Here is a 15,787-nt window from a genome sequence, read left to right as displayed (position 1 = left end):
AATCTTGGCCGTAAAATTCAGAGCAGCAGCCAGATGGCTGAAACTTGGAAGTGTTGCTGTGGAGTCTAGCAAGAGAAAACACTCCTCAGTAACAGAAGAACATTAACACACTCAGAGTAATACATTACTAGCAGTGATGCCATACTGCATTGTGGCTTAATTGTGCTTAATGGAGTCCTGCAGTCTCTGTGATTTAGCTGCATGTGTCAAAGCAGGGCACTTCCCAGTTCCTCTGCTTGTAGAAAAATACAGCAGCTTTACATAACCCATTTGATAGAGTACTGGAAGCACCTCAGATATTCCATCTTTCCTCACCCCTCCTTAACAGTTTATCTTTCTCTTCTCTGGTATATTAATGTCACAAATTCAAACCAGACCAAGGAACCCAAACAAAACAAAACCTCTCACAAACACACACTCACTCCCAATACATATTTCCCTGTCCTTCCTTCCCCCCCCGCCCCTGATATTCTCACCCAGCTTACTTCTGTTTTCTGCTAGACAGGAAAGAGACCTCAGCAGGCTTTTTTTGTCATCCATCCATCCAAAACCATTCACCTTTTAAGAGCATGTGGGTTATGAGAGAGTTGGAATTGACATGTCACATCCCAGGTCAGAAATACTGCCAAAGTCCTCCAGGAAGAGAAGGAAATTGGAACTTGACAGTTCTGGTACCTTTTAAAATCAGAACTGTATTTTTGCTAGTGGATGGATATAAGAGGATGGAGTCCTTGTTTTGTGGAAGATAGTGACAGAATCCACATGAGGATTGAATATGACCAAGAGTTTATCGGAAATCTTATAATACTATCTTCAATACACTTAAAGAAATTTAAAAAGTAACATTTTTAATGCTAACTGTCTGTTTGCTCTTAATTAGGTAACTTTCTCAAAATCATCTACTGAGGGTAGCGGTTTTAAGAAGAATTTTTCTCAGGAGTGAATTTGTAGTTCTACCTTTTTTCTTAAAATGTGCATTTTGATATATACAATTCAATGATTTCTAACAACAAAAAGGTGATACAGTAACCATTTGGCTGGCTGTCCAAAACAGCTGTGCCAGATCCCCACTAGTAGCATTCAAATCAGTAACATGCACCCTAGATGCTTATACATCACGTCTTAGTTATGCAATAGTTGCCTTTTGTCTTTTTGCACATTAAATTTAGAACTGGTTTCTAGCTGAATCATATCACAGCCCAGCTTGTCTAGCCAGGAGTCACTGCACTGAGCCAGTTCCCCCAACTACAAATATAACTTTGAAAGCTGGAAGAATGGGAAGTGCAACTGAGGCTGAAGGGCAGATGATGCTGTGTGCAGGAAAATCTGCAGCAGAAGACAGGAAAGAAGACAGGAAACTTTTCCTCCAGCTTGTCATTTTCCTCCTAATAGACTTAAGTGAAAGGGGCTTCTTTGCCAAACAATTTTACTGAATTCAGTCCCTTTGCATCTACTTAAATGGATGTGGATCTCAGTTTCCTTTAGCGGTTCACCTGAGCCTGCCCAGCAAGCCCACAGTAGAAGAAAGTTCATGGATCTGAAGGAACTGTTATGTGCTTTAGTGTGTTTGAAATTTTTTAGATGTGAGAAAAATTGTCTTCATGCTCCTCAGGCTTCAGACCTTTACTTGATCTCCATCCTAACCCATGCAATTTCCATAGCAACACTCCTTTATTAAAAAGCAATAATAAAGGAAAATCCAGGATCAGTTGTTTATCTGATCTGCACTGATATCAATACAGGTATAAATAATAAACATGATATAAACCAGGTCCAGTGACAAAATGGTGGGGGTTAGTTTTGAAGAGATTGTCAGCCATTTAGATATACAATTTGTCAGAGGACAGACATTTGCTCCGTGGTTCTGTTCTCTGAAGGGTTTTATTAAATAGTTTTTTGACTTTATAGAATAGTTGTACTGTGTTACAAAATGGATTGCTGTACTTGTTCTCTTGTGGTGGGAAAAAAATGCATTAGTATGTAGAGTTGATGGAGCTTCTGTTTGTGAAGTTAAACAACCGTATGGCTTTCACTGACAGGACAAACTACAAAGACATTGGCATCAGAGGCTCTACAGAAACCACCATATAACCCACTCACACTTTTAAGTTCAAAAAAAAGGTAGTTTGTATTTGAAAATTCCAGTTAACTTTTAAATAGTTTACTTCCTAGCTATTCTGCTGCTGCTGTCATACTTTTCATCTAATCACGAGTGGTCAGTTCGTGACCTTTCCTGGGTCTGATGGCAGCATGTAAGTACCAGTGTGACTTCTTGTGTAGTGTTGCATCACCTTTTGGTGCCCCTTACACAGATAAGCATTGAATGCCAGTGTGTTGTCATTGCCTCCTTTTTTTGTCTTCATTGCTAATGCCAGAGGAGTGTTTAAATGTACAGAAATAATGCTCTCTCTTGCCTGTGTACAACTGGGAGAAATTTTTTTGTGGTCTCCTGTGGTCAGAGGCAACTACATCATTTTTAGAATCTGATCAAATGCCGCTTTGAAACAAATCAGATTTGTGCCCTCAAGTATTTATTTGTTTGTTTGTTTCAAATTTCTAAATATATGTTCACTCCTCTTTCCATTTGACCTAACTTTAGACCTTTTAAAGTTAAATGTTAAGGTCTTTTCTTGCCACACCAGTAGAAAAAGGCACCTCTGGAGAGTCATAAATTTTAGTTTTCTGGTTTACAGTGACACTAAATACTCCCTGGAGATGGGGCTGGGGTCCTCTCTACGCCTGAGTGATAGGCTCAGATTTAGACATTCAGCTCAGGTACACCTACAGTCAGTGCAGGCAAGACCTGTTTTCTTTCCTCTTTTGCTACATCTGCAGATACTTTGATAGGGCCCTAAAAAGGAGCAGGGCAGAGTCAGGCATTCCCTGTGGCACAGTTGAGGTCTTGGTGCCTTTGCTTCAGATGCAAAATGCTTTGCAATGCTGTGTTAGTTACACCCCTTGTACAGACACAGCAAATTCTCTGTAGCTGTCTGGTTTAAGAACCAGCACAAACTAGACATGATCCTTTTTTCATTTTATGTATTTGATTATAATGATGTAAACAGGAGCCAGTGTATGTTTTTTACAAGAGTGAGTGACCTATTTTCCTATATCATAGATAGCTTGTTCTGAATACAGTGTAGTTTGGTTAGTTCCCAACCTACAGCTCATAGATGTTTTGCCTTCAAAATGTTTCTGATGTTGTGCCACAGTTAAAGGAGATGAAAAAGCCTAGAACTGCCACCAGCACACACCAGTGTGGTGCTGCTTGCAGCAGGTTACTTGCAACAAGTACATGGGCCAGTAAAAGTTCAGTCATCCCTTTTTTTATTTTTCTTCTTTTAAGCCTTTCAAAACACAGTGAGGACTTTGCAGCACACCTTTTCTGATTTTAAAGTACTTGATTTATTTCCTGCCTTTTCACCACACGGTAACTTTTCCCTTGAAAGTAACTCAGTTTATGCTTAAGTGTGAAGAAAAGTGCACAAAAAAACCCTTCTACTAATTATTTTCTTCATCAATTTACAAGTAGGAAGTAAATGTATTAGATTAGAAAATATCTGCAGTCTTCATTGCAGCATTGTTGCCGTCTATAGTTTGAAATTAGCTTTACATACAGGTGCCATTTTAGAACTCATATAAACCAGCAGTTAAAGCATAGACTATAATAATATTCTGCAGTAAGTGGCAATATTAGCAAAAGGGGAAATAGTGAGAGAAGAACAAGACTTCAGTGGTTTTGTTTAAACTGCTTGTTAGTTGTTCCAGTGGGTCTTCTGGTTCCTGATCATGCTGTCTTTGGAGACTGTGCTAGTTAAGAAACAGACAAAAAAAAATCAGTGGTGTGTGGGTGGGAATATTGCATTTGCAAAACCAGAGCTTTTCTTTACTAACATTATATACATATTTCTTGGTTACTCTGACTTCTTTCCCTATCGGGTCTGGTTTTTTTAGAAAACTCGTACTCCTATATTATCCGCATTGCTTTAGTGTAAGAAAAACCAGATATTCCTTGTCTGTAGAGCTCTTCACAGAACTCGTGTTCTTCTCAAGTGCACCAAGCATTAGCATGTACATAGGGACCACCAGCACCAGCTCCTTAAAACCAAAGGTATTCACTGCTGGATCTGTTTGCTTGCATTAGATCAGAGAGAGGAACTAACTGGTACATAGAATCTGTGTCTCTTGCTGGCTTGCTACTCCTCATACTTGCATTTCTTTAGAGAAAGATTTGGAAGGTGAGGGAGAGCAGTGAGACAACCATGAGACTAATGGAGATAAATGCAGACTTTCACTGAATTTTCTCTACAGCAATAAAATAACTTTATGGACTGGGAGGGGGAAGGATTCATACAGTTGTATTGTTAACATCCAGAATTGTGTTTTTCTTACTCTCTTAGCAATGTCAAAAATATTCTCCAAAGAGTCACACGGTATGTATTATTAAATAGGATGGCAACTGCCATCTGTCACATCAGGCAACATCAGCAAATCAGTTGCTACTTGATGTTAGAAATCATAGTGGGAATGTTATTTTTAGGGAAAATAGCCAGCTTCTCTTGACAGTGAGAGAAGCACTCACTATGGAAGGTATTTATTATGTTTATTTTGAATGCAGCTGTGTAAAGTCGTTAGTTTAGGACCATTTTAGTTTAGATGGTGAAGAATGAGCAGTCATCTGTAGGTGGAAAAAGAGCCAATTTGAGTAAGTTTGGTTACATTGCATTAAGGTATTAATTTTGACATTCAAAAAGGTGTCACTCATGCAGGATTGCAGTGGCTGTGAAAAATATTGTTAGAAAGCCAAAATCAGTGGATTCCCTTCTCCTTTCTTTCTCTAGTTTCAATTAATAGATTAGAAAAAAAATCTGTAACTTTTTTATCATTGTTTGCCCTAGAGCAGGATTATCAAGAAATGTTGCAGAACAAAAAATAGACTCACTATAAGATCTATTTCTGTAATTTAATTTCAGATTAAGGCCATGCTTGGAAAGGGTTTACGCAACCCATTTTGGTGTGTATTGAGTGTGTTTAACAGTTAAGAGAAATAGCATAAGAGAAAGTACATTTACTTTTGTGGAGTGTGTGTGTATATATGCTTGTGTGGGTACATGTATATAAATTATACAAAATAGCATGGTTTATACACTGCACATCTTCTGGAGAAGAGAGAATAGTCAGGGAATCCTGTGTTTTTGGATAATTTCTCTTTTCCTGCCTTCTGGTCCTTCACCACATTCCAACACAGTCATGATTCATATCAGAAAGTTATCTTTCAGCTAACAAAGGCTAAGCAGCCAACTTCAGCAACTTAATTTAGAGAGATTTTCTCATCTCGTACGACTATAATTACATATAAGCCAACAGATCTGGCAAACAAACTCTGGAACAGAGTATTTTCACTCATCTGTCTGAAAACTGTGATAGTAGAAGGGTCAGACTTTGGCCTATTTAGGGGACTGGTTGACAGAGTACTCTGGGAGCAGTCCTGAAGGGCAAAGGAGGCCAGGGAGGCTGATCATTTTCTTCTTCGAGAAGGAAATCTTAATGGTGCAGGAGCAGGCCATCTCCTTGTGCTAAATGATGAGTCAGAGAGAAAGGCAACGGGCCTGGCTGAACAGAAACCTTTGGCTGAAACTCAGGAAAAAAAGGGGAGTTTATGACCTTTGGAAGAAGGTATAAGGAACTCAGGAGGACTACAGGGATGTCATGAGGTTATGCAGGTAGAAAATCAGAAGGGCCAAAACTCAGCTAGAATGTAATCTGGCCCCTGCTGTAAAAGGCAATAAAAAGGTTTCTATAAATGCATTAGCAAACAAAGGGCTAAGGAGATTCTCCATTCTTTGTTGGATGTGGGGGGAAACAGTGACAAAGGATGAGGAAAAGGGAGGTACTCCATGTCTTCTTTGTCTCAGTCTTTAATAGTTGTACTCCATGTATCCATCCCCCTGAGTTAGCAGAGAGGGATGGAGAGCAGAGTGAAGGTCCTGTAATCCAAGGGGAAAAGGTCAGTGACCTGCTACACCACTTATTTACATACAAGTCTGTATGGGATGGGAGCCACTCAAGGCTAATGATCGTACTTGACACCGGTGAGGCCGCACCTCGAATCCTGTGTTCGGTGTTGGGCCCCTCACTACAAGAAAGACATTGAGCCACTGGATCATGTCCAGAGAAGGGTGATGGAGCTGGACTAGAGTCTGGAGCACAAGTCTTAGGAGTAGTGGATGAAGGAGCTGGGTTTCTTTAAAGGGGCCTGAGGTGGAACCTTGACTCTCTCTGCAGCTACCTAAAAGGAGTTTGTAGCCAGGTGGGGGTCAGTCTCTTCTGCCAGGTAACAAGAGACAGGATGAGAGGAAATGGCCTCAAGTTGTGCTGGGGGAGGTTTAGATTGGATATTAGGAAAAGTTTCTTCACAATAGGGTTTGTCAAGCACTGGGACAGGATGCCTAGGGAAGCAGTGGAATCATCATTCCTGGGTGTATTTAAAAGATGTAGATGTGGAATTCAGGGATATGGTTTAGTGGTAGACTTGACAGTGCTGTGTTAGCTCAACAGTCTTGTTGTACTTAACAATCTTAAAGGTCTTTTCCAACCTAAATGGTTCTATGAAAAAAAAATGTATAAAAATGGTTAGTGAGACATTTGTACACCTGTGAAAGATTTGTGGACGAAAAGATACAGCTGAGAGGCTTATTTCCTTATGAGCAAAAGCCACAAGGCTTTGGATCCCTTTCCCATCCCTCCAGTTTGCCTACAGCATGTGTATAGAGCATAAGCCTAGAAGAGAAATTGGAGCAAATACACCTGGAAAGATCCTTTGGGTAAAGTTTGTCCATTCTGTCACTAGGAAGCACAGTTAGTTAAATTTTGGCTCTTGAATAATACTACAGAAAAGGAAAAAAACCCACACAATTTGTGTTTATTAATTGCATTGAATTATAGAAATAGTTGAAAAAATAATATGCACCAGGAATCTTTTCTCCACTCTTTTTTTTAAGTTAATTCTAGGCAGATAGACTAAGCATTGCAAGCATTCAGATTCTGGTAAGAGTGCTCAAAGAATCATATTTCATCTTTCATAATTTCCCCTGGCTTGTGTTTGGCATGGAATTTTGTTTTCATTTTACGATTTCCCTGTTTCTTTCATTTCCATCAGGAGAGAGAAACAGAAGAAGGAGATGTCAGGTGGCTTTCAGTTATATGCCTCAAAATGAAGATGAACTGGAATTAAAAGTTGGCGACATCATTGAAGTTGTGGGAGAGGTGAGCACATCCTTAGTTGACTATACACACATGCAGTACTGACATATCTTGTGCATGCTAAGCTCTTCAATACAGTCTGTTTTAAGACATAATTTAAACCAGGCATTTTTCTTTTCTGGTATACTGACCTGTCTGGTATGGATTGCTGTTGGGGATGAGGGGATGTTGCTGGTTTTTTTATGGATTTTGTAACTTTTTTTTCCCCTATAGCACTTTTGCTGGTTCTTCTCAATCCGTTGGTGTTTCAGAGTTCTGTTCAGGGAAAGAGCTCTAAGTTTGTTCTTTAGAGCTCTTGAATTTATATCTCTGAAGAACCAAAGATTATATCAGAAGAAGCTTTTCACAGTTTTAGTAAGCCAGTCACAGGGAAAATTACGTTTGCAAAGTTAAACAAATTTAAGAAATTTACTCGAGTCTCCACTGGAGTTCACCATTTGTCATCTTTGCCAGCAAACTTTAAGAATTTCATTTTAGTCTAATCAGTTTAAAGAAAAACCTAAAACCAAGCAAAAAAACCCCCAACAAAACATTTGAGACTTGAGATTAATTTATTTTGGGTGCAGATAGATGTGGAAAATTAATGCACATCCCTTAGATGGAGTGGGGACAAATTACAAGAGCTTGGACAGAGATACAGAAATTTTCTTTGTGTGAGTAATTCTGGGTGCAGTATCAAGGAATGATGTTCACTCCCAATACCTTCAGTGTTCCATTAGAGATTTTACAAATATCTTCTTGAGTTTAATAGCAAGAAGAACCAAAGTCAAAATTATAACATGCATTCTTTAACTAGAATGTATTCAGACTCATTTATTCTTTATTTACTTAGCTTTAAAAAGACCTTAGTCTGCTCAAGCAGCCAATAAAAGGTGTGTTTCAGCTTGTATCATTTATTTGTAATATTTTTTTCTCCCCTGTGACTCAGCAGTTAGGACATTAACATTAATTTACTTCTTCCTACATCTGTCACTTAAAATATCAGTTCTAAAATAATATAAATTCTACTGCAACGTACATGACATCCAGCATTTTCTTATGAGAGATTAAATTCTCACTTCTGAATGTAAGAAGCTTAGTGATCACTGGTTTTGCTTTAACCTGGCTGTGCATGCCAGCTCTGCACATCATTCTTCCTGGAATCAGACATGATGCGCCACTTAAATAACCTTATTCTGTCTGTGAACGGTTTTGTAATGGGGGAATTCAAGGTTGTAAGATATTTAAGAGCATATTTTGAAGACAATGTAAACTTGATATTGTAACGAGTTTCACAGCATCACATAAGCTGTTTTCATTGGGCACTTTGAGGTATATTTGATCTCACATGGCCTCAGAAATATTACTTAAAATTTTTAAATCTGTGTCTTTCCAGAGTAAATTGATGGAGTGAAACCCTTTCCTAGTATCCAGCCAACAAACTAACCCTACCAAATGAATAAATAATTACTGAGTAATTAAATAATTTAGATGAGAAACGAGGCTTCTCTTACAAAATGCATTTCTTGTCTTTTTATGAATTTGAGCAACTTAATTATAAATAACAGATTTATTTATATCCAAATGAGACTGAAATAGTTTGCATTAAAATTGAAAAATGTAGAACTATAAAAGTGAAACATTCCATGTACTTGCATGTGTGTGCTTATAGTTAAGGGCATGCTTTTTGTAACCCACTTGGATTGCTGATTACAGACTTCCTAGTCTTAAATTTGTACCCTGAATTGCTACCGTTGAGGAAAACATTGACAACTTTCTTATTTTAAGGTTTAAGAAAATATATTGTCTAGGGCTGCTTTTTTGATTGGCAGATATAAAGAATGTCATGATGGAATTAGTTTTACTGTAGTGTGGAACAGGACTGCTCATGGATAGCTTGAACTGCTGGTCGTAAGTAAATGCTGAAGAACAGCTGACATAGGTGAGGCTGTGCCCACTTTGACCTTATAAAATACCCTGTTCTGTCAGCTACTGAAGCAGAAGGTCAGCTTCAGGCTTCATCTAGTGCATTCATGCATTTTAGAGCATTGTCCAACTTCTGGGTGGAACTAGATCAGCTGGTGGAAGAGGGAAAATAGGAATCTAGAGAAAAAAATTCTCAGTCCCTTGGGAAATGTTATTGTGGGGCCTTTATTTTCCATCATGGTTGATACCAAGCAGTTGATGTCAAATACTTATTGTTATTACTTCCTCTTCTGCTCTTATTATAGTAGTGTTAATTCCTCGAAAAAGTAGGGCAGAATATTTATTTTGAAACAGGAACTTTATTTGATGCAAGAAGTTGCACCAACCAATGTGCTGATTTCACTTTTTACGCTTCTGCTTTTAGGTAATGCTGCATAAAGAGCCATTGAAATAGGATTCACAGTGTTAATGTCATTATACAATTAAAAAATATGGCTTCCTCAGTTGTAAAGATTGAGGTGTTTTGTTTTGTTTTTTTGCAAGGGCCAAAATCATGCTGTGTTATTGTACAAAAAAAATATAAAACCACAGCAAAAAACCCTCCCACATAGGTAACAATTGGAGACAATTCTTGTAAAATACCAATTTTGTTTATTATTACTCAAGACTAAAAACTGGAGGACATCTTCAGCATTATTTACAGTGGTTCAGTGTGTAATTGGAACATAAATGGTCATTTACTTTCCATTTCCAGTTGTTCCTTTCTCTTACCCCATCTTTTTATTCATGACTAGGTCTCAGATTCCCATAGATAGTATTTTATTGTCTCCTTATAAGAAAGTTGCATCAGTTGAATTAATTAGTTTTAAATTGACTTAGATTAATATTTTCAAATCTCTATGGATTTCTGCTTAGTTGAAAATAAATCGATTCCTAACTGACTTATGCCAAACTGAACCTGGTATTGCTTAGGTCAAACACTGTCTATGTATCTTTATGTGGCTATTGAGGAAAAAAAAGTCTTAAAATGTTGCTTGTGATTGACAACTCATTAAACTTTTGGTGTTGCAAAGAAAAGTTAATTGAGCTTTATCCTTAAAGAAGTGTGTTCTGCTCTTCCTCAAACCCGTTGAAGTTCACTGCCTCCAGCACAGGGTTGACAGAAGGGAACACAAGTGTCAGCTGCCTCCATCAGTGTCCAAGTGTGTTTCCCCAGACTCCCAGTGAAAACAGGTTACACTGACATCACACAGTGATGTGCTGAGGATGAGGATGTCTTCACTTCTCCAACCTCTGCTTCAAAGTGTGCAGGTGTAGTAGCATCTAAAGCTGCCCAGATCCTTCTTCCTTGTGCCAATAGATTGGATGTGATACTTTTGAAAGGGTTGTTATGTCTGTAGTAGTGGTAGATAAAATTGGAAATTCCTCCTGTGGTTAAAGTGGTTTGGGACTGTAGAGTGGATTGAAACAGTAGCAAGTGTGAGTTGTTGCCAGATGAATGTCCTCAGAGGCTGTATGTGTTAAGAATTCACAGTTCCTTTCTATTTGTCCTAAATAATTGGAAATTAATTATGTTAAGATCAAACATTCAACACAATAGATAAAATGCTTGTTGTTAAAATAGAGGTTTCCATAACTACAGAGACCCTGATACCCATGAGACATTAATTAACAGACTTAAATTAAAAGTACATTTAAAACTTAACAAGAGAAGCATTTTCATCATTGTTTATGTTCACATTTATTATGTGATTGATAGCTTTTTGCTTGTCATTTTCCTACCTCATTAGCTATAACTCTAATTAAAGTTGTCCCAAAATACAACTATAACTAATTGTCTTATTAAATGCAGATATCTGAATTCCAATTATATTTCACCCTTAGACTTTCATGGGATGCCAGATAATTAACCTGCAGCATCAGAGTAAGGACATTTGGCATGTCATTCAGCAGTTCTGAGCCTGCTTTCATTTGGGATTAGTGTGTCGTCGTGCTGCTGTATACCTTTTGGCCTCATCCTGCTGAGAAGTCAGCTTTTTGGCAATGGGTAGTGCATGAAGTTAAGCTCACAAGTCTGTGACTGAGACATTCTGTAATACCATTGAGCTTATTCTTTGACTTTTAGGTAACATTGCCATATATTACATGATGAAATCCTATCAGTAGCTCATTTGAAATTATAAAAATACAGACTGAATTTTTACAAATCGGTTGCTTCTTATGGGCAAGATTAGTGGATATTTTTTTTTGTTCTTATTTTGAGATAAAGTGGTGCAACACATGTCCAAGAACAGGATAAACTGGGGATTGAGGTGGACTTTTCTTACAGTGACCTACTTTGGCAGCTATAGAGTTGAAAGGGGAATGAATATTTAACCGTAGCAAGGGGATGGTCTGTGCCACAATTGCAGAGCTATATAATATGCAAGAAAACAACTGGGAATGAATGCTGGGGTTTCACATCTCTCAGTTACTTTTCTGTGGAATGCTGTGGTAAAGTGTTTTTCTGGATCCTCTTCTAACAGGTTGTTCACAAGGACTCTGGGACTACTTGTTTGATTAGTTCATGTGGTAGGAGGCCTTTTTTGGGGGAAATAAGGGTGCAAATACTGCTGAGTCTGTATAGGGATAGGGTCATCCCAATTCTGTGTGATTGCTTTCACTGCCCTTTAGTGTCTTTTTTAGAAGAGGATGTTAAAAAACTTAACAAAACCATGAATGACAAAAGCAAAGAAAAATTCCCCAAGCACATTTTGACATTGTAAAATAAAGAACTCTGAAGCTGAAAAGATTCCCCAATACAAGGTACTTGTGCAGTTTTTAATTCTTACCTCCTGCACCCGAATTATCAAACAGTTTCCAGATGTGCTGTAGCAGAGTCCCAAGGGATGGTTGGTGCCTCATGGGTACGGCTCCTCTGAATGCACTCCCAGAATAAGCCATCAAGTGGCACTGTAGGCACCATCTTCTGTTTAGGTCTTGTGTCCAAAATTTATTTTCCCATTGGCAGCGAATGGGATTTTTTTATTTTGCCTCTTGGGAATCTATGTTTTTAATTTCCTTTCAACGTATGATTGCTTTTGTCCTTTGAGCTCACGATTTTCCGTTAGAATTTATAAACTAAGGGAGCTTTTTCCTTTGCTTTCTGTACTCTAGTTCTCTCAAAGCAAAAGAAAATTTGTTGACCTTGGGCTTCTCTCCTTCCTGTTGCCTGCCTCTGGCATTGCTTTTGTTCCTGGGACTATGTTTTGGTTTTAATAGTCCAGAAAAACTTTGTTATGATCCAGGGAGACTTTCTTCCGTCTGAAACCTTTCCTGACTCAGAGCCTCCCTCATCTGCCCTGGCTAACCTGTAAGTAGTCTGTCAGCCCAATAGGCAAAGCTTCAGGTTTTAGAAAATCCTGTGGAATGAGCCAATACAGGAATTTATTGGAAATACACTTTAGGTCAGTGATTCCAAGGAGCTGAACATTTTAATCATTTAACAACTTTAGCCTATTAATTATATAGCAAGGTGTAAGCAAGCAGCTGGGGCAGTCTTAGACATTCTGGCAAGCAGCTGCTGGTAGTTGGCCTCAGCATTTCCTGCTGGTTTGGGATCTCCTGTCCTGGAGTTACAGGGGTGGCCCCTCGGTTCTCTCAAGAGAAGGTGCTTCTAAGGCTTGTAGCAGCAAAGGTTTGTTGCACTGCAAGTCAGGATGACCTTTCTTTCTTTGAAGGGGGATGTTGCAGATTGTATTGGCAGTGAAGGGAAAACCTGAAGAACGTAAAATGTAAGGTGTCCTCACTTTTGGATTATCTTAATCTTGTCGTCCTAGTGACCTACTAAAGTGATTTTGTTCTCTTTGGTTGCTTTACAGTTACAGAATAAAACCATATTCCTGGTCTGAAATAGAATTATTATATTTGCTTGAAGGCTTGAAATGCTATCCTTTTCTTTTTTTTTTTTACTTTAAGCATGGAAATAGGCTGATTTCAATAAATTTTTGTTATTTTCTAAGCAGCTTAGTGTCCTGGCCTCTGTATATCCTTAGGAGAACTTCGTGTTTGTTTGCCTGAATGCCTCACTCATATAATTCTCTGGTATTTTCCTGTCTGTCCACTTCCATGGTATCTATTTTGAGTACTTGATTTATTATTTCTTATTGATATTATTACTTTTAAGTAAAATTAACTATTACAGCCTTGTACTGTCTTTGTAGTCTGGGTTGTTATTGTGTGCTGGGATCTCACAATTTGATTAAACATTTACTTTCTCATGAAGTAAAACAGTATATTTCAAATTATTTTCATCTATATTTGGTTTATAGTTTACAAAAAAGCTCATTTACATTAAAAAAGGCTCTAGTGGTTGAGTAATTAAATTACAACCAAAGCACAAATATTCTTTCCTCATTGAAAATTTAAAACAACTAAAGCCCAACAATACTGGAAGAACATTTGAGTGTCGCATAATTATTATATAGATTAAATCCCAAAGGCCAGGCTTCTTAATGGGATGAATTTCTCTAGAGCTGATGAACCATTCTCTGGTGACGTTGTTCATTTGTATCTCATTCAGTCACATCCAAGTGTTAGATTGCATATTGCATCTGTCCCTGCCCCATGCATGGCATTGACTGAGTTGCAGTTGAGTGCATGTTGTTGTTACCTCCTAAATATACAAAGTAATGAAGTATCTTCAGTCATATTCCCATATGTGGTGTGACAGTACCGGCAGCCTACGGGCTTGGCAAGATGAGGATGAGCCACGCCTCTCCAAAAGGCAGTGAACAGATAAAACACACTGAAAACATAACTTAAAAATATCTCTAGCTGTATCTGCTTACATTTGGCAGATTGGAAAGATCCTTCTTATGAATTAAAAAAAAACCACTTCATTTGCAGGCTGATCTTACAGTTGGTGTGTAGAATATTATGAATCCTAGAACTTCTTATCCAGCATAGGGACATGGACTGCTAAATGAAATCCTTCTCTTTTTAGATTGTTTGGTTCAGCACGTGAATGCTGGGCATAAATCAGGACCTAGATGTATAAATTCTGAAAGCACTTTGTTATAATAGCATGGCAACAAATTTTATTGAGCTCGTGCCTCCAGACGGATTACCCCCATGAATAATGGATTTTCATTTAAAAGGTTTTATTGGCTGTGAATTATTGCAACTTTTCAAACCATATGGTAATGGACTGCCCCAGTTTGGGATAACTAAATCCTAGAGGCATTTTAGTGTTTTCTATTGCAGGGATTTATCTCTAGCTGCTGTTTTGAGGCTTAAAGTTATGTTGCAGGTAGCTATAGTGTTTAAAAATACTTAAAGCTTTTGATGTTTTTGGTGAAAATTTCCTACTAAATCTTTGGGAGATGCAGTTTGACCTGAACCTCTGATATCTTGCTAACATGATTCTGCATTTTCTTGTGGAAAAAAATCTAGGTTTGGCTTTAGATTTTTTTCTGAAGTTGTAGAATTATTGAATACAACATGGTATTCTCAGGCAATTAATTTTTCAGTCAGATGGAAAACTTACAATAAGATAATGAATGCTGTGAGTATATTCACATCCAGTTCAGATTTACCTGTCTAAAGATCTTTGTATATATGTATATTTCTATACACATATATAGGGATCCATACATCAACATGCCACATGAAGAGTGCTAATGTGAACTGTAAGGAAACTGTGAAGTGTTACCCTGGAAGAAGTAAGCAGGTGAAAATCACTTGAGGAAGAGATGAAACTGGATTATATTGGTCACATTACTTGTGTCAAATAATCTCAGCATCTTGCAAAGCAAGGATCTTGGGAACTGTGTAAATCCTCTGATTAATCTACTGGTCAATCTGCTAATGCAGTTATGGTTTGATGTTTAGCTCTACTCAGTATGGCCATCTGGGAATACTGCATTAGAAAAATGGAAATATTTTATTGCTGAAAGAGTCTTGGCCATATTATCTATTTTCTGTATACCAAGATATCATATTTTTATGGGTATATAATATTTATATCATATTTTATTTAGATATATAATTTGTACATATATATGTGTAGATATATAATTTATCTACTAAGTGTTGTGTGTCATGCAGTGTCAGTTTTACATATTGTTTATTATTGGTCTGGAGAGAAGAAAGGGAATATTACTTTTTAGAGACTTTGATACTATAATGTGAAAAATCTCCACCTCACTGAAGTGATTGAGTGATATATATGTATTCTATCTTCTGAATTTACAGCAAGATAATAAGAAGTGCAAGATAACTCCCAGAGTTATGCTGGAGCTCATCATGATTACTGATGAGCTGAGGGGGTGGTGGTGGAGGGAGGGCAAATTTTGTCAGGGACAGGTACTGAGATTAAATGAAAGTCTGGTCTGAACTCCTTTCAAATTAAAACAAAAATTCAACTCAAGACAACAAGAAATGTGAGGTTTTGTAGGGAAATTGTATGTGTGACTAAGTTGAAAGAAATGCATACATTCCTCCATATTTTTGGGAAATATTTGGTTGTATTATTAAGAGATTTCTTTTCTAAGAACTCGAGTTTTTCACAGATAAGTGATAGGAAATGGACTTTTTTTCTGTAATAATTAACTAATTTCATTTAAAATGTGGAGTTCTT

The 15,787-nt window shown here is 37.6% G+C and overlaps 1 protein-coding gene across 10 annotated transcripts in view; it reads left to right on the top strand.

Moving 5' to 3' along the window:
- SH3KBP1 (SH3 domain containing kinase binding protein 1) overlaps window positions 1-15,787 on the top strand; it is a 217,967-nt gene that overhangs the window by 96,299 nt on the left and 105,881 nt on the right. For all 10 annotated transcript variants that reach the window (XR_010428559.1, XR_010428564.1, XR_010428562.1 and 7 more), the window contains one exon: window positions 7,160-7,266. Coding sequence is in view for 4 of the 10 variants with exons in the window: in XM_064646750.1 (XP_064502820.1) it covers window positions 7,160-7,266 (107 nt within the window). In the remaining 6 variants the exon portion in view is untranslated. The remainder of the gene's footprint in view (window positions 1-7,159; window positions 7,267-15,787) is intronic.

The sequence above is a fragment of the Pseudopipra pipra genome, chromosome 2, assembly GCF_036250125.1.
Source record: "Pseudopipra pipra isolate bDixPip1 chromosome 2, bDixPip1.hap1, whole genome shotgun sequence".
Lineage (NCBI taxonomy): Eukaryota > Metazoa > Chordata > Aves > Passeriformes > Pipridae > Pseudopipra > Pseudopipra pipra.
Note: the sequence above shows the minus strand (reverse complement) of the source record. Positions and strands in the feature narration are given on the sequence as shown.